Here is a 14,809-nt window from a genome sequence, read left to right as displayed (position 1 = left end):
AAGTGGCATGCTAATACACGGCCTGAAATGTGCTAATGAGGCACAGATGCAGGTTCCCCGCACTTCATTAGCATGAGGTCATGTGATTTGGAGTCTGGAAGACAGTTCTTCCGGACTCCAAAATGCTGCTTAGAAGTGCGGCCCCTGGGGGGTCTTCCGGAAGGAAGTCCTTCTTCTGGGGGGCCCCCTCCCAAAAATGTCTTCTTCTGGACTCCAAATCACATGACCTTATGCTAATGAGGTGCAGGGAATTTGCATCTACACCTCATTAGCATATTTCAGGCCATGTATTAGCATGGCCTGTGTAGAAATGGCCAATATTTAAGGCACAGAGAACCAAAAATAGTAGTTCTCTGTGTCTTAAATATTGAGTCTCTTCTAGTATGGCTATGATCTGAAGAAGTGGGTCTGTCCCAAGAAAGCTCATCACCTAATCAATTATTTTGTTAGTCTTTAAAGTGCTACTTTACTGCTTTTTTGTTTTAATAGTATATAGACTAGCACGGCTACTGGTTTAGTAGAAATACTTTTGGTTTCCCTTTTGAAATCAACATGGGCGGGGCTTGAACAAGCAATTTAGTGTTACCGTATTTGAACTTTCAGAAAAGAGGTCACCCCTGCGAGGGAGTGTATCTGTATCAGTATCTCACAGTGTATTGAAGTACTAGATACAGTATTCTCTGTGGTGTCCGGAAACATCGGGGAATGGGGGATTCAGTTCATCAGATTTTCCGGTCAGAAATTTTCACACGTTACACGCAGTTGGCAAGTTGAACATGGACATGTAACTTTATTCTGCTCTCTCACACACAGCCTCAATGACCAATCCCAGATGTACTGATCCTTTGATCTCCCTACTCTGACCTCTGTATGAACCATACCTGACATTTTTTCATGTTGCTAATTAAATGTGCCGTATATCACGCCATAAGCTAACCTTTATTCGTGAAAAACTACAACCGGAAATGCATTCTAGATAATGTTCGTAATTTTTTTCTGGTTAGTAAAGTAAAAAAAAAAAAGTATCCTGCCACTCCTGAAATGTCCTGGTTAGCCAAGAATTCTGGTCAGTAAACATCCAATTAACAAAAAGTATACGGTGTACTATACAGTACATTAATGCACAGTGATTTGGGAGGTGCTGATACAGATACAGTCCTTCTCAGGGGTGTCGTCTTCTGTGAAAGTTCCATTGGGGTCGCCCCAGCCAACCTCTCAGCTAACAGCCCCGCACTCAAAGCAGCTGCACGAAGGAGACATCATTGCAGAAGAGAAGGTTGTGGCCAAGGTTTAGGTTACAGCGGTATGCTTGATTCCCTCTTCTTTGAGACCGGGGCAAAACTAGAGTGGTTGCACTGAACTGAGGGCAGCTATTCCTGCCATACTTCAGGGTAGCTAGGCTCTGCCCGTACTACTTAATTAGGCAGTGGTGGATGTCCCAGGCCAGCCCCAACCCCGGTAGGGGAGGCGGCCAGTGCAGAGTTTGATGTAACTTTCTTCCCCACCATGCTGGCTCCAGTGGTGCATGAGGTTCCTGGCTGGGCTCTTGGAAGTGGTGTGCCTTGGTGCGAAGCACAACCAGAGCTGTGTGTGTCAAAATCTGTGCTGCTCTTGAGGTTTGCACGTGTGACTTTTTTGGCATGTTGCTCTTTGTGCAGAGTTATTGCAATCCCAGGGGTGTTGGCACCACTGGTTCACCCTTGCTTGGTTCTCGGGCCAGTGTGCTAGGCCACGGGGCATTTTTTTTCAATGCTCTTTGGTGGAATTTATGCAGAAATCGGGTAAGGAAGAGCTAACTACTGACCGAGTGCATGTAGATCATTTCCGGTGCATAGATGGCGATCAGGAAACGAGGAGATGGACAGGGGGACTAGATCTCAGTCCAAGTATCTACGCATGGAACAAGTATTTCACAACGGGCTTTTCCATCTAGCGCAGAAAGGTCTAACATGATCCAGTGTCTGGGAGATGAACCTAGACAATTAAGGCCTGGTCTACACTCGGGGATAAGCTCCAATGAAGATACACAACTGCTGGAGTTGACGTATCTTGTCTGAACTTTGGCTCCATCCCCCAGCAGGAGGTCAACAGGAGAGGCTCCTGTCAACTTCCCTTACTCCTTACAAGTGCCAGGAGCACCAGAGTCATTGGGAGCACCTTCAACATTTGGTGTAGAGCGTCCTTACTAGATGAGTTAAGTCGAACCCCAGAAGATCAACCTCTGGAGCGTTGATCTGTGGGTACGTATAGTGGAGCCTTAACACTGGGAATAAGGTGGGCATTTTTCACAGTGAGAGGAATTAACCATTGGAAGGACTTAACCCAGGGGTTATGGTGGATTCTTTATGACTTGACTGGTAATGGTTGAATCAGGGTTGGACGTTTGACCAAGAGATCTGCCCTATGGTTATGTTGGGGGAAGGTCTCTGGCCTGTGTGATGCAAGGGGTTGGATTAGGTGGTCCCAGTGGTCCCTCAGTGACTTGTGAAAGGCCAAATGATGTGAGTACAGACGTTGTGGGAATGGCAGAGCCATGTGTCAATGAGAATGATGGTGGTGGGGAGAGGCAGCCCTGTGATGCACAGCAGCCCTACCTGTAGCTTCATCCTCTCTGTGAAGGAGATGTTCTGCTTGCGTTAGGGTGTAGCAGAAGGGAGATTTACTCTTCCTCTGCCACCAAGGAGAGCTAGAAACTTCCTCCTTGAAACAGGAAACCAAAGCAGAAGTTCTCCTCTGTTTGTGTGACGTCTTTCGGAGCTGGGGTCTGTTCTTTCCTGCTGGGATATCCAAAGTGGGGTGGGTGGGGGTGGCTGTTCTTATTTACCCCTACCCCCACTCCCTGTTACATATTATATTGAGGAGGCTCTCCCAGGAGTGTGTGTTTTCTGTCTCTCTCCCACTCTTTATCGTGTAGCAGCGAGAAGTGAACTGTGTGTGTGTAAGAACACCCAAATAGCCAGACTGGGTCAAACCAAAGGTCCATCTAGCCCAGTGCCCTGTCTTCTGATAGTGGCCAATGCCTGGTGCCCCAGAAGGAGTGAACAGAAAAGGTCGTCATCATGATATCTATCTCCTGTTCCCATTCCCAGCTTTTGGCAAACAGGTTAGGGACACCCTCCCCGCCCAGCCTGGCTAATAGCCATTGATCAACCTAACCTCCACGAATCTATCGAGTTCTTTTTGGATCCCTGTTAAAGTCCTGGTCTTCACAACATCCTCTGGTGAGGAGTTCCACAAGTTGACTGTGCGTTGCATGAAGAAACCCTTCCTTTTGTTTGTTGTAAGCCTGCTACCTATTAATGTCATTTGGTGACCCCTAGTTCTTGTGTTATGAGAACATGTAAATAACTCTTCTTTATTTACTTTCTCCACACCAGTCATGAGTTTATAGACCTCTGTCACATCCTCCCTTAACCTCCTCTCCTCTAAGATGGAAAGTCCCTGTCTTTTTAACCTCTCCTCATACGGCATCTGTACCAAACCCCTCGTCATTTTTGTTGTCCTTTTCTGAACTTTTTCCAGTGCCAAGATATCTTTTTTTGAAATGAGGCAACCACACATACATGCAGTATTCACTATGTGTGCATATTTGTATTTACTTAGAGGCAATAAGATATTCTCTGTCTTATTCTTTATCCTTTTTTTAATGATTCCTAACATTCTGTTCACGTTTTTGATGGCTGCTGCACACGCGGGGGATGTTTTCAGAGAACTGTCCACAATGACTCCAAAATCTCTCTCTTGAGTGGTGACAGCTAAATGAGTCCCCAGTCATTTTATATGTATAGCTGGGATTAGGTTTTCCAATGTGCACTCCTTTGCATTTATCAACATTAAAATTCTTCAGGCATTCTGTTGCTCAGTCACCTAGTTTTGTGAGATGGGGACATTGACCAGGGTCACCCAGTTGGTTTTGGTTGGGGCGGAAAGTGAGGGGCTCCAGATGAGACTAGTAAAATGGGTATTTGGGCCACATGACAATAGGCGGCGTCCCATGAAGAAGGTGCAAGGGATACAACTAGGAAGTGAGAAATATAAGGAAGCAACGTCAACAGCGAGAAGAATGAAGCATTGGAGTGGAAAGGTTCAATGCCGGTGGACAAGAGCGGGAGAATTACAGAATGCATCTGAGCTTCTGAGCTCAACAGAAGAGAAGTGACCTGGGCAGAGGGTGGACATGGTAGCAGGTATCACAAGGAGAAGAGCAGCTGTTAGAGAGGCAGTCTTATACCACTTGGGGGTTCAACCAAGGTCTTGAAGTCAGCCTGGGAACCAACCGACAGCTGTTGTGGGGTGGGAGAGCATGGATTTTGCTTGTGATATAACACCCGGCTTAGCAGCCAAATTCTGCACCTGCTGTCGTTTCTTGCCAGATCTAATATTGAAGTGACAAAGGGCTCATGCCTATTGCGAGATCCACAGATCGGGGATGGTTGGAGGCTCCCCCCCGTCCTGTTTTTGCCCTGACATACCATACTGGTCTCATTGGGCAGGATTCGTATTTCACATGGTGCATTTGAATTCACCTTTCCCCTTCGGGAAATACCAGGAAATCTCAACCAGCCCACCTGCGATTCCCTAGTCCCAGGTCCTGACGGATAAAGAAACGGTGGTGCCACGGTCGTCCTTCCTCCCTTGCTGATGCACAGCACAAGATCATCCACCCTGGTCATTGCAACGCAGTCCTGCCAACAGTGATGGAGGGAATTAATGGCTTTAAGTTGTTGGAACGATAAGGGAGGCCCATGGCAGCTGTAAGCAAACTCTACTGATATAGAATAACTCGCCCATGAGGATGTGCTTTTTGGGAGAGTTTTTTCCTCACCGTGGTCTAGGTCTCACTCTCTGATTCCTGCTCTGAATCTGGACCTTCTGGTTCAGGGTCTGGCTCCACCTCCGATTCTTGCTCTGGATTTGAGCCGTCCTCCTCGTCTGGCTCTGGGTCCTTCAGAGTCTCTGATTCCTGCTCCAAATCTGAACCACCCGTCTCCAGGTCTGGGTCCGTGTCTGATTCTTTCTCTGCATGTGAACTCTCTTCCTCCTCCAGTTCTGGATTAGGCTCTGGATTGAAATCCTCTTTCTCCTCTGGCTCTGGGTCTTGCTGAGTCTCCGGTTCCTGCTCTGGCGTGAGATCGTCTTTGTCCTCCAGCGTTGTAGGGGGCTCTGGGTTGAAAAAATCTCTCCCCCTTGGTTCAGGGTCTCGCAGAGGGCGTGAATCTCGCTCGGGATTGAAAAAATCTACCAAGGAAAAACAGGCGGATTAGGTGAATGGTATTCCATCGTTAATTGTCTCTATCTCCAAAGACTTCTCTCACCCGCTTAATGAATGGTGCTGCAGCACAGAGCTCTAGGAAATTCACTGACGAAAGTTATATGTTTGAGAGTATTTGCCCTGCTGTGACTCTATGAGCCTGTGATGGTTGCCCCGCACTGGAAAGACAAGGATTTAAATAGCCCTGGGAGAGGCTGGGAGCCAATCAGGAGTGGGCTTGTGGTAGCCAATCAGCCCCAGCAGGGCTATATAAAATGATGGCTGGCTGGGCGGTGCTCACTCCGGGGCTGGAGGGTGAGGGACCTAGCTGCACGGTACTGTGCTGGGGAAAGGCAGGGTAAGGGAGGGGAGCTCAGGCCCGAATAAACTCGGGGCCCAGGGAGGTACTAGGGCTGCAAGGGGCAGCCAGGGCAGGACAAGGCAGCAGGTCCATTCTCCCTTGCCAGGGGTGAGTGAGCAGGGCAGACTGCAGTTTGCCCCAAGGGAGGGGACTAGATGACCAATGGCAGAGAGCCATCCGGGCAAGTGATGGCTTAGGGGTTCTCTGGGCAGGGAGGCCCTCGGCGTGCGGGTGCTGCTGCAGAGCGGAACCCTGTGAGGGCTGTCGTGGTCTGGGAGGGACGCAGGCTCCGAGCGGTGGTGGAGGATGGACAAAAGAACTCGGGTAGCAGCAGGTGAGATGCAGCCGGGAGCGGGCGCTCTGAGGCTGGGCTGAGCTAAGTCCTGCAGTGGCCAGCGGGAGGCGCTGCAGCTGTGAGTCCTGAGCTACCACAGAGCAGGAGGGGCTCAGGGCTGGGGCTCAGGGCTGGGGTACAGCACGTGGATGAGGATTTTGGGGCGTGGGGGGATCCTCCCTTCTTTTCTCTCTCTTTTCCCCCTTCTTTCCTCCACCCACTCCCCTGAGGCCCAGGCAGGAAGGGCTCCACTGGGAGCTGCCTGGGCGGAGGGGAGAGGGGAATCCCACATGCCTCCTCTTCACAGATGCAGCTGTCAGCTTGCTGCCAGGGCTGCTCCCAAGAGCCAGCCGCAGCACCGTGGCCAGCAAGGGAGAGCCTCTGAGCAGAGATGCAAGGATGGGAGGCCATAGGTCAAGTCTCTCAGGATAAGCACCTGGCAGGGATGCTGCGGGGAGGAGGCAGCAGGCAGGGCCAAGAGAAAGGACCTCAGGTCGGTGGAGCCCGGGCACCACTGGCCCACACAACTCCACGCTTAGGCCAGCAAGGCTGGTCCATCCCCTTTGTTTCCAGCCGCTTTAATAGACTTCCAAGCTCTCCTGGGCGAAGAGGAGCCTGAACACCCGTTGGAGGAAGGATGAGTCAGAGCCATCTGCCTCTGGACCACCAGCTGGTGCTGGGTGGAGCGCGGGCGTGAAACAGCTGTTTCGGGGCATCCCAGCACTTACCCGTGGAGCTGGAACCGGGGTACACAGTGAATGCGACAGGCTACAACAGTCAGACCCATGCGGGCGTTTGGTGCAGTGGTTCTCTTAGGACAGGGGAGAGCAGTAATTTTCGCAGCAGGGCCACTCCAGCAATTTCGGCACCGGTCGCAGGCTGGCTCAGGGCCCCCCAGAAGGGGCGGGGCCTTGGGCAGAAGGGGCGGGGCCGGGGGCGACACGGAGACAGCGAAAGAAACCCTTTGTGCGTCACGGAAGCAGTGTGTGCTGCAGTGGCTGTGACAGTGGCTGTGTGTGTGGGGCACAGACAGGGTGTGTGTGTGACAGGGACACACGGGGCCCGCGCTGGCTGCCGCTGGGTACGTTTCTGAGAGAAGCCAACTTCCAAGGAAATGTGTCCTGCTCTGGTGTCCCCCCACCTCCCCTGCTCTGCCCTCCTGAGCAACTCACTCACCAGCCACAGTTCAGACTGGAGCAGTGCGTCTCCCTCTCCCTGATCCCTGCTCTGCAGAGACTGGGTACCGGGGCAGGGGATCACCCTGACCTCAGCACCACCATCTCCCCTACACACAGCGAGCAGGAGAATCCTAGGAGCAGCTGGGATGCCAATGGAACAAGGTGGCGGGAGGGGCAGCTGAACACAGGCTGCTGGCTGTAAGTATGCATGTTCTGCTAGTTAGCTGAGTGGGCTGGAGAGAAATCCTCGGCTGGGCCAGATCCGGCTCCCGGGCCTGATTTTGCCCATCCCTGTCCTAGTAGGAAACCAACCCAGAAAGACAAGCAACTTACCGAATTCTGAAGGGTGCCAAAGCTGATCGGTGCCTGGGAATAAGATTTCTAGACACTCCAGGAAGCGTTGGCAGGCCGACTCCCCCTTTCTCTGTATGTAAATCAGCAATTTCCTGATTCCGGCCGCTCGGTCTTCAAGCTTATTCATGCTGTCGTATTCCTCTTCCGTGATGATGGACTGGGCTAGTAACTCATCCAAGACGCTTTCGGGGTCTCTCTGAATGATTCCTATCAGCTCCTTGCGTTTGGTGCGTATGACGGTGTATTTGTCACCAGCAGCCATGGTGACCAAATCACAGGACCTGGAAAGTTAAAATTATATGAGAGGCAAGGACTGGAGTGAGAGAAACTACTAGGGTTAGAACAAAAAAGCAGTCCAGTAGGACTGGAAAGACTAACAAAATAATTTATTAGGTGGTGAGCTTTCGTCTTCTATCCCACGAAAGCTCACCACCTAATAAATTATTTTGTTAGTCTCTCAAGTGCTACAGGACTGCTTTTTTGTTTTGATAGTATATAGACTAGCACAGCTTTCTCTCTGTTACTAGGGTTAGAATTACAGAAATATGGGGCTGCAGCATCTAGTAAATTATTTCGAGCTCGACATGCAGTCTAGCCATACCCAAGGGATGGAACTCTTTACAGTTCTGTCAGTTTACAAGTATCCAGCCCAAGACCTTAGATCTTAGACAATTATTTTTTTGTGATGGTCCAAATTTCTTGGTCAAGATAAACTCAGGGTCTGGACTCCAGAGGAACGTTTATCACACCGCAAGTGCCTTTGTCCAATGAATGCGTACAATGTTGTGAAATGTACTCAGAGCCTATTCTTTAGTGCATTAACTGAAAAATAAAATCAAGCCCCAGTATAACTTAAAAACCTTCCAAGAAAAATGTAATCAATTACATCTCAGGCTTTGAGAAGGTAGTGAAATAAGATGTCCAAGAGACGTCAATAGTAATAGTAAAGCGCTTTCAGACAACAGGGTTAAGCTTTGAATGACTATCATCCGATACAGTTCTTACAGGCATATTTATATAAAGATAATGCATTAAACCGTGATTTCGTTAAGGTAAGCAATCGACTGTGAAAGAAAATAAAACACAGGAACTGCTTGTCTTTTGTCCTTTCATACATAGTCAGAAACACCTGGAAACCTCATCCTGCTTAAGGATTTCTCCGATCTCTGTTTGCAAACTCCTGGACAGACACTGCCCAACTGGCAGTAGAGTCTCACCCACACATGAACATGTCCCTTTGGTAGCCCCATTTCCACTAATGGCCTTGCCACCCAGTCTTGGTGGGCACTGCACCCACCAAAGTGCCTGGATAACCCTAGTTCCCTGCTCTCCAGCACCAGCTAGTCCTAGAGACTCGTGTTCCCTTTAATTTTTCCCATCTGTGGGTGGAATAAATTTTGTTATATGCACCAAGGCTTATGCAGCTGTACACCACCTATACAAACATAGGCTCCTGACTGGGGGCGCTCTGCTAATCAGCTGGGCAGCATCGGAATCTCCTGGGTGGCTGCCCAAGTGCTCAGCTTACAGGGAACGCTGCTGAAGCCCCATGGCTGGAGGAATGTCACCGCTCCTCTCCAAGCAGGGATGGCAGGTGCCCCTCCTGGCCTGTGAGCTCTGGTTCCCTAGGTCAGGAATGCTTCACCCTCCCATCCCACCAAGAGTGAGGTGCCTGCCCTGCTGCACTGTCCAAATCTGTCTGGCGCTCTGAGGCTATTCTGGGCTTCCCTGGTCAGGTGCTGAGGAAACTGTCCCCCTTCCAAGCTGCTAGGCAGCAGCTCCTTTCCTTACCCACCATCTCAGAGGAGTAACTAAAGGCCTTGGCTAGTCAAGACCGTGCTGGCTTCTTCTTTCCTATTTCCAGCCTGGGGGAGATAAGGTTCAAAAGCAAGGCCTGGATGAGCCATAGTCCGATTACAGAAGAAAGTGAAATTGCCTTGCGTATTTCTCTGAGGCATTTCCTGGAGACACACTCATCATCTGACTCAGTGCTGAGTCACAGCCTGGCTTCAGTTCCCAGGCCTGTGCTAGAAAGCACATCAGAACGGCTCAGCGTAATGATCCCTTTGGACCTTTTAAAAACGATGAATCTCCACCAACCAAGCAGTCCTGTAGCACCTTGAAGACTAGCCGGTTTATGTGTTAGATAACGGGCTTTCATGGGTAAACCCACGAAAGCTCATTATCTAATACGTAAAATGGTTTGTCTTCCAGCTGCTACAGGACTGCTTGGTTTTTGTGACGCTACAGACTAGCACTACTACCTCCCCGAGACTATTTTCCAGAAAAAAGTAGATCCTCAGAGAATCTGGTCCCCGGTGCCTACCTCTGCTGGGCCAAATGCAAGTCAGTGTAAGACGGGAGGAATGGCGCAGCTGGGAGCTCAGGTTTTGGCCGAAGAAAGGTTTACTCGGCGGGAAGATTGAGTGCTTATTGAAAAGCAGTTCGGCGCCTACCTCCCAGGTCGGTGAGAGTCGAGAGAGATCCCCCCTCCCAGCGAGGTGTCCGCTGGCGCTGTGTGTTGGGTGGCAGAAATGCAGAGTCACTCTCAACCGGGCAGCCTGCCTTCCAGCGTGGTGTGGGCTCTGTGTTTCAAGAGCAGAACAGCCAAGTAACTCTTTAGGTCTCGTCTTCCAGTGAGGGAACAGCTGAGTGAGGCAGGTGCTGTGAGCAAGATAAGGGCACGAGGGCACAGATGGCGTCTCTCTGGACAGCTGGGAAATCAGAGCAAACAAAGCCACAACCCAGAGTGGTGCTGCATCCTCCTCCTCTCATGTGACACTTAGCTCAGTCCCTGATGCTATTTGTGTCTGGCTGGAGATGAGCCAAGATGTAACGGAGAAGGTGCTAGCTTAGGTCATGGCTGTCATTGCCGTGCTGGTCTGTCCTTCACACCGCATGGCTGGCAGGACAAGGTTGGCTGGATGAGGTGGCCAGGGGGAGGGCAGGTGGCTCCTGTTCCCATGCCGGCTGTTTTGGGTTGGCCGAATGGGGGCCGTCATACTAAAACCAGAGACCTCAGTGCCACTGGCACAAACACATGTCACTTTCAGGAGCTTGTTTGAACACAAGAACGGCCAGACTGGGTCAGACCAAAAGTCCATTTGGTGCAGGAGCCTGTCTTCCAGCCGAGGCCAATGCCAGGTGCCCCAGGACGAGTAAACAGAGCAGGTCATCACCATGTGATCCCTCTGTTTGCATCCATTTCCAGCCACTGACAAACAGGCTATGGACACCATTCCTGCTCAGCCTCGTAATAGCCACGGATGGACGTAACCTCCATGAATTTATCCAGCTCTTTTCTGAACCCTGTTACAGTCTTGCCCTTCACAACATCCTCTGACCAGGAGTTCCACAGGCCTATCATGTGCTGTGGGAAGAAAAACTTCATTTTGTTCCTTTTAAAGCAGTTACCCCTTAATTTAATTTGGTGACCCCCCTAGTTCTTGTGTTACGAGAACACATAAATCACTTTTCTTTATTCACTTTTTCCATCCCTGTCCTGGACCTCATCCATGTTCCCTTTAGGTTTCTCTTGTCTAAGCTGAAAAGTCCCAGTCTTTTTAATCTCTTTTCGTACGGCACCCGTGGCACCTGGTCCAAAAGAAGAAGTTCCCAGCAGGCATGTAGAGAAGGTTGATAAAAACATCACTGTTCACAGAATGATAGAATTCTAGGGCTGGAAGGGACCTCAGGAGGTCATCGAGTCCAGCCTCCTCCTGCCTGAAGCAGGATCTCTTGGTGGATGGTTGCAACATAACACAACTTTCATTAAAAAACAAGGAGAAGTTTTTAATTTTGCCTGGTGTTGACCCACGAATGCTTATGCTCAAATACCTTGGTTAGTCGTTAAGGTGCCCCACGACTTCTCATTGTTTTTATAGCTCCAGACTAACACAGCTATCCCTCTGAGACAACTTTTATTCCTCGGGTAGTCACAAAGGCCCCCAAATTAGGAACGATCACGCCTCTTGGTAGAAAAACGAGAGTCCCTTAAACTAATATTCTTTGTCCCTCGGGCAAGTCCCAGTGTACCTCATGTTTATTAGTCATTATATTTCAGATGATCCTAAAATGACCTGTATGTGACCTAATCCGGATACCAAGAAAGGGCTCACTCATGGTACGTAACAGGCATTTTCGGTGGTTAATTAAAATGCAGGTTGAACCTCCCTCGTCCGGCACCTTCGGGATCTGAGCGGTGCCTGATGAATTTGCCAGGTCACAGGAGTTCAATATTGTCTAGCAGAATTTAGTTCTACCCAGGGAAGTAGTCGAGTCTCTATCCCTGGAGGTGTTTAAGTCTCACCTCAACAAAGCCCTGGCGGGGCTGATCTGATGGGTTTGGTCCTGCTCAGAGCAGGGGGCTGGACTCGATGGCTTTTTTTTAGGTGTCTTCCAGCTCTATTGTTCTGTGATTCTATGAATTACTAACACTTCCACTGCTTGCTGGGGTCTTAAGACATTTAGAGGTAAATTACAGCTATCTAACTACACAGGACACTGAGAGCCAGGACTGGTGCCTGGAAACAAACTTTATGGGACCGTGGGAAACTTGGCCAAACCCATGCTCAGAGATTGTCCAGATAACTAAAATCATGCCAGATTATGGATGTTGCCAGATGAGAGTGCCGGACTAGAGAGGCTCAACCTGCAATCTATTGCAAGATGCATTTTGCAGATCAGGAATTGGTCTAATCAGTGGCTCCTGTCATAATGACTCAATTACAGAGATATTTTGCAGCTGGCAAAATAATGGATGGTTGAACAACAGCTGTGATGGATGGGAGGATGGCCCAGCACTCATAGAATCATAGAATCATAGAACACCAGGACTGGAAGGGACCTCAAGAGGCCATCGAGTCCAGCCCACTGCCCCAATGGCAGGACCACGTACTGTCTAAACCATGCCTGATAGACATCTATCTAACCTGTTCTTAAATATCTCCAGCGATGGAGACTCCACAACCTCCCTTGGCAATTTATTCCACTGTTTGACCACCCTGACAGTTAGGAACTTTTTTCCTAATGTCCAACCCAAACCTAATCAGTTCTCTAGATTGCCTGTAAAGGGTTAAACCCAGATACACTGTGTTTCTGAGAGTCTCCAGGAAGTGTTGGCCAGGAGCCAGGTGAGCCCACGGGAAGAGGGAGCGACTTTTGAATGGAAGCCGTGATTTGTATAAGAGAGGGGGAGCTGGGAGAGAGGGATTAAACCAGGGACCAATTATATAATTTCTCAGCAATATCCACACCTACGGTGGGCTCATGGAACACCAGTGATAGGAGTAGACAGGGGATGTTTGTGAGATGCGATCAGGTTATTTTCCTTAATTTTGGGATTTGGTTTGTGAGATTACCGTGGGCTTTAATCTCCTTTTTAGTTGCTCTGTAGCACCCAGCAACCAAGCACACTTTTCAAGTGCATCGTCTTTGCTTTGTTAATCTAATCACCTTTTTGAGACTATGATCTGATCCCTGTCTCCTAAAAGGATCTGGTGCATGTGCCTGTGACTGTTAGATAAGAGAAAACAAACAGCAAAGTTTTATTTACCCCTTCACGTAGCACAAGTATTAAGGATCACCTGATCAAATGAAAAGGCAGCAGATTTAAAGCAAACAGAAAGCTGTGTTTCCTCACACAATGCATAGTTAACCCGTGGAACTCCTTGCCAGGGGATGTTGTGAAAGTCAAAATAGAACTAGGTTAAAAAATGAGATAAGTTCTTGGAGAATAGCTCCACCAATGACTACTGGCTAGGATTTGCAGGGATGTAAACTGTGTGTCCTTAAAACTGCAACTACCAGATGCTGGGCCTGGACCAGAGGAGATGAATTACTTGCAACTGTCCTGTTCTGTTTGTCCCCTCCAAAGCATTTGGTCCTGGCCACAATCAGCACACAGGATACTGACCTAGATGGACCATTGGCCTAAGCCAATGTGGCTGCTCTTACATGTACTTTTCTATATTCTGCTCTGTTAATTTTTGACTAATGTTCACAGATTAAATAATTCCAATTAAGACAATTATTTGACATCTTGCTCTGTTGTTATTGTTATTTAAATTCATACACACACACACACACACGGCTGCTTCAGAATTGTTCAGCCATCCAGCGCTTTTAGAAAAAGCAGGGCAGGGACCTGAAAGAGCAAGAACCCCTTGGAAGTAGCGTTCCCTGTAAGAGGAGCACATGGGCGGGCACCCAGGAATGATTCAGATGCCACCCGGCTTGTAGGCTGAGTGCCCACAAGCACTGTGTTTCTGCCGGTGGTGCGCCTCCCCATATGCCTTGGTGTACACAATAAAACTTATTCTGCCCATGGATGAAATAAAATAGCGGGAACCCTGCTGGGAAGTTACAACGGGGTATCTTAAGACTTGCTAAAGAGCCTGGGGACAGGCAGCCTACCTGTAGCCTTGCCGAAAAATGTACCATTGGTGTGACTTGAAGAGACTTCCCTTTGTCCCAGCCTGTGAATTAACGAATTGTGGTCACATGTTGACTATTAAGCAGCTATATTGTTTTGCCAGATACAACAGAGGAGCAACAGGAATGGTGAACTAGATGGAATAATTATTGTGATTAAGCAAAGTTACGCGTGGCGGGGGAAGTCGGCAGTAAGTAGCCTTGGCAGAATTGGATTGCCATGTGGTTTACAATTTTGCCGGCTAATATCAATGTTTGTTTTAAAGCTTTTTGGTTCTTACCGGTGTAATTCTTTCACAAATGAGGGGTGCTATGGGGAGGACAGCGGGATCAGAGCATAACGTTAAACCAGAGACTGGCAACACGACATGTCCAAATGGACAAAGTCAATAGCTTTAAACCAAACTCTCGTAAGTTCTTGGGCAGGAATTTTCTTACATTGCCTCTGTGTAAAGGTGGGTGATCATGGATGGCCATAAGTTCTCACGGTTTGTGCGGGGAAGGGTAAAATAGAAGTTTACCGCATTTCCTGGTACTTTGGAGCAGAATCATAACTGGTCTTTGCTTTGCGTCGGGGAAGTTGGTGGCTACATGAGACAATGGCTCCCTCTTGTGTCCTGTGAATGGAATCTCTCCTCAGGGCTCCCTTTGCTTAGCTGTTCGTTCTGCTTTCTGAAATTGTAGGATCAGCTGGATTAAACTGTTCCTTGCCCCCTGCAATCCTACCCTTTTTTGTGCTGCATTTCACCTGCCGTCATGTCAGCCACTTACCTGCACCATTTAGCTAGAGTCCTTCAGACCGACATAGTCCACACATCTCGCTGTTCACCAGTGTTCCCTCTGACTTTTTCCATCCATGAGTGGAATAAATTTTGTTATACGCACTGAGGCCAGGGCTG

At 49.0% G+C, this 14,809-nt stretch overlaps 1 protein-coding gene across 4 annotated transcripts; it reads right to left on the bottom strand.

Moving 5' to 3' along the window:
- Window positions 1–411: 411 nt before the first annotated feature.
- Window positions 412–14,458, bottom strand: NOL3 (nucleolar protein 3). Of its 4 annotated transcripts, XM_074998355.1 has the most exons (6): window positions 14,432–14,458; window positions 13,893–13,954; window positions 9,935–10,063; window positions 7,458–7,759; window positions 4,826–5,238; window positions 412–4,685 (listed from the first exon to the last, which is right to left on the bottom strand). In XM_074998355.1, exons 4-5 carry the CDS (start codon window positions 7,738–7,740, stop codon window positions 4,832–4,834), a joined length of 690 nt encoding a protein of 229 aa, XP_074854456.1. In that variant the 5' UTR covers window positions 7,741–7,759; window positions 9,935–10,063; window positions 13,893–13,954; window positions 14,432–14,458; the 3' UTR covers window positions 412–4,685; window positions 4,826–4,831. The 4 variants fall into 4 exon arrangements, with proteins under 4 accessions (XP_074854456.1, XP_074854453.1, XP_074854454.1 ...); XM_074998352.1 differs by lacking the exons at window positions 13,893–13,954; window positions 14,432–14,458 and having other exon boundaries at window positions 412–5,238; window positions 9,935–10,143; XM_074998353.1 differs by lacking the exons at window positions 13,893–13,954; window positions 14,432–14,458 and having other exon boundaries at window positions 412–5,238; window positions 9,805–9,941.
- Between the last annotated feature and the right edge of the window lie 351 nt (window positions 14,459–14,809).

The sequence above is a fragment of the Carettochelys insculpta genome, chromosome 6 (genome assembly GCF_033958435.1).
Source record: "Carettochelys insculpta isolate YL-2023 chromosome 6, ASM3395843v1, whole genome shotgun sequence".
In the NCBI taxonomy this organism is placed as follows: domain Eukaryota; kingdom Metazoa; phylum Chordata; order Testudines; family Carettochelyidae; genus Carettochelys; species Carettochelys insculpta.
Note: the sequence above shows the minus strand (reverse complement) of the source record. Positions and strands in the feature narration are given on the sequence as shown.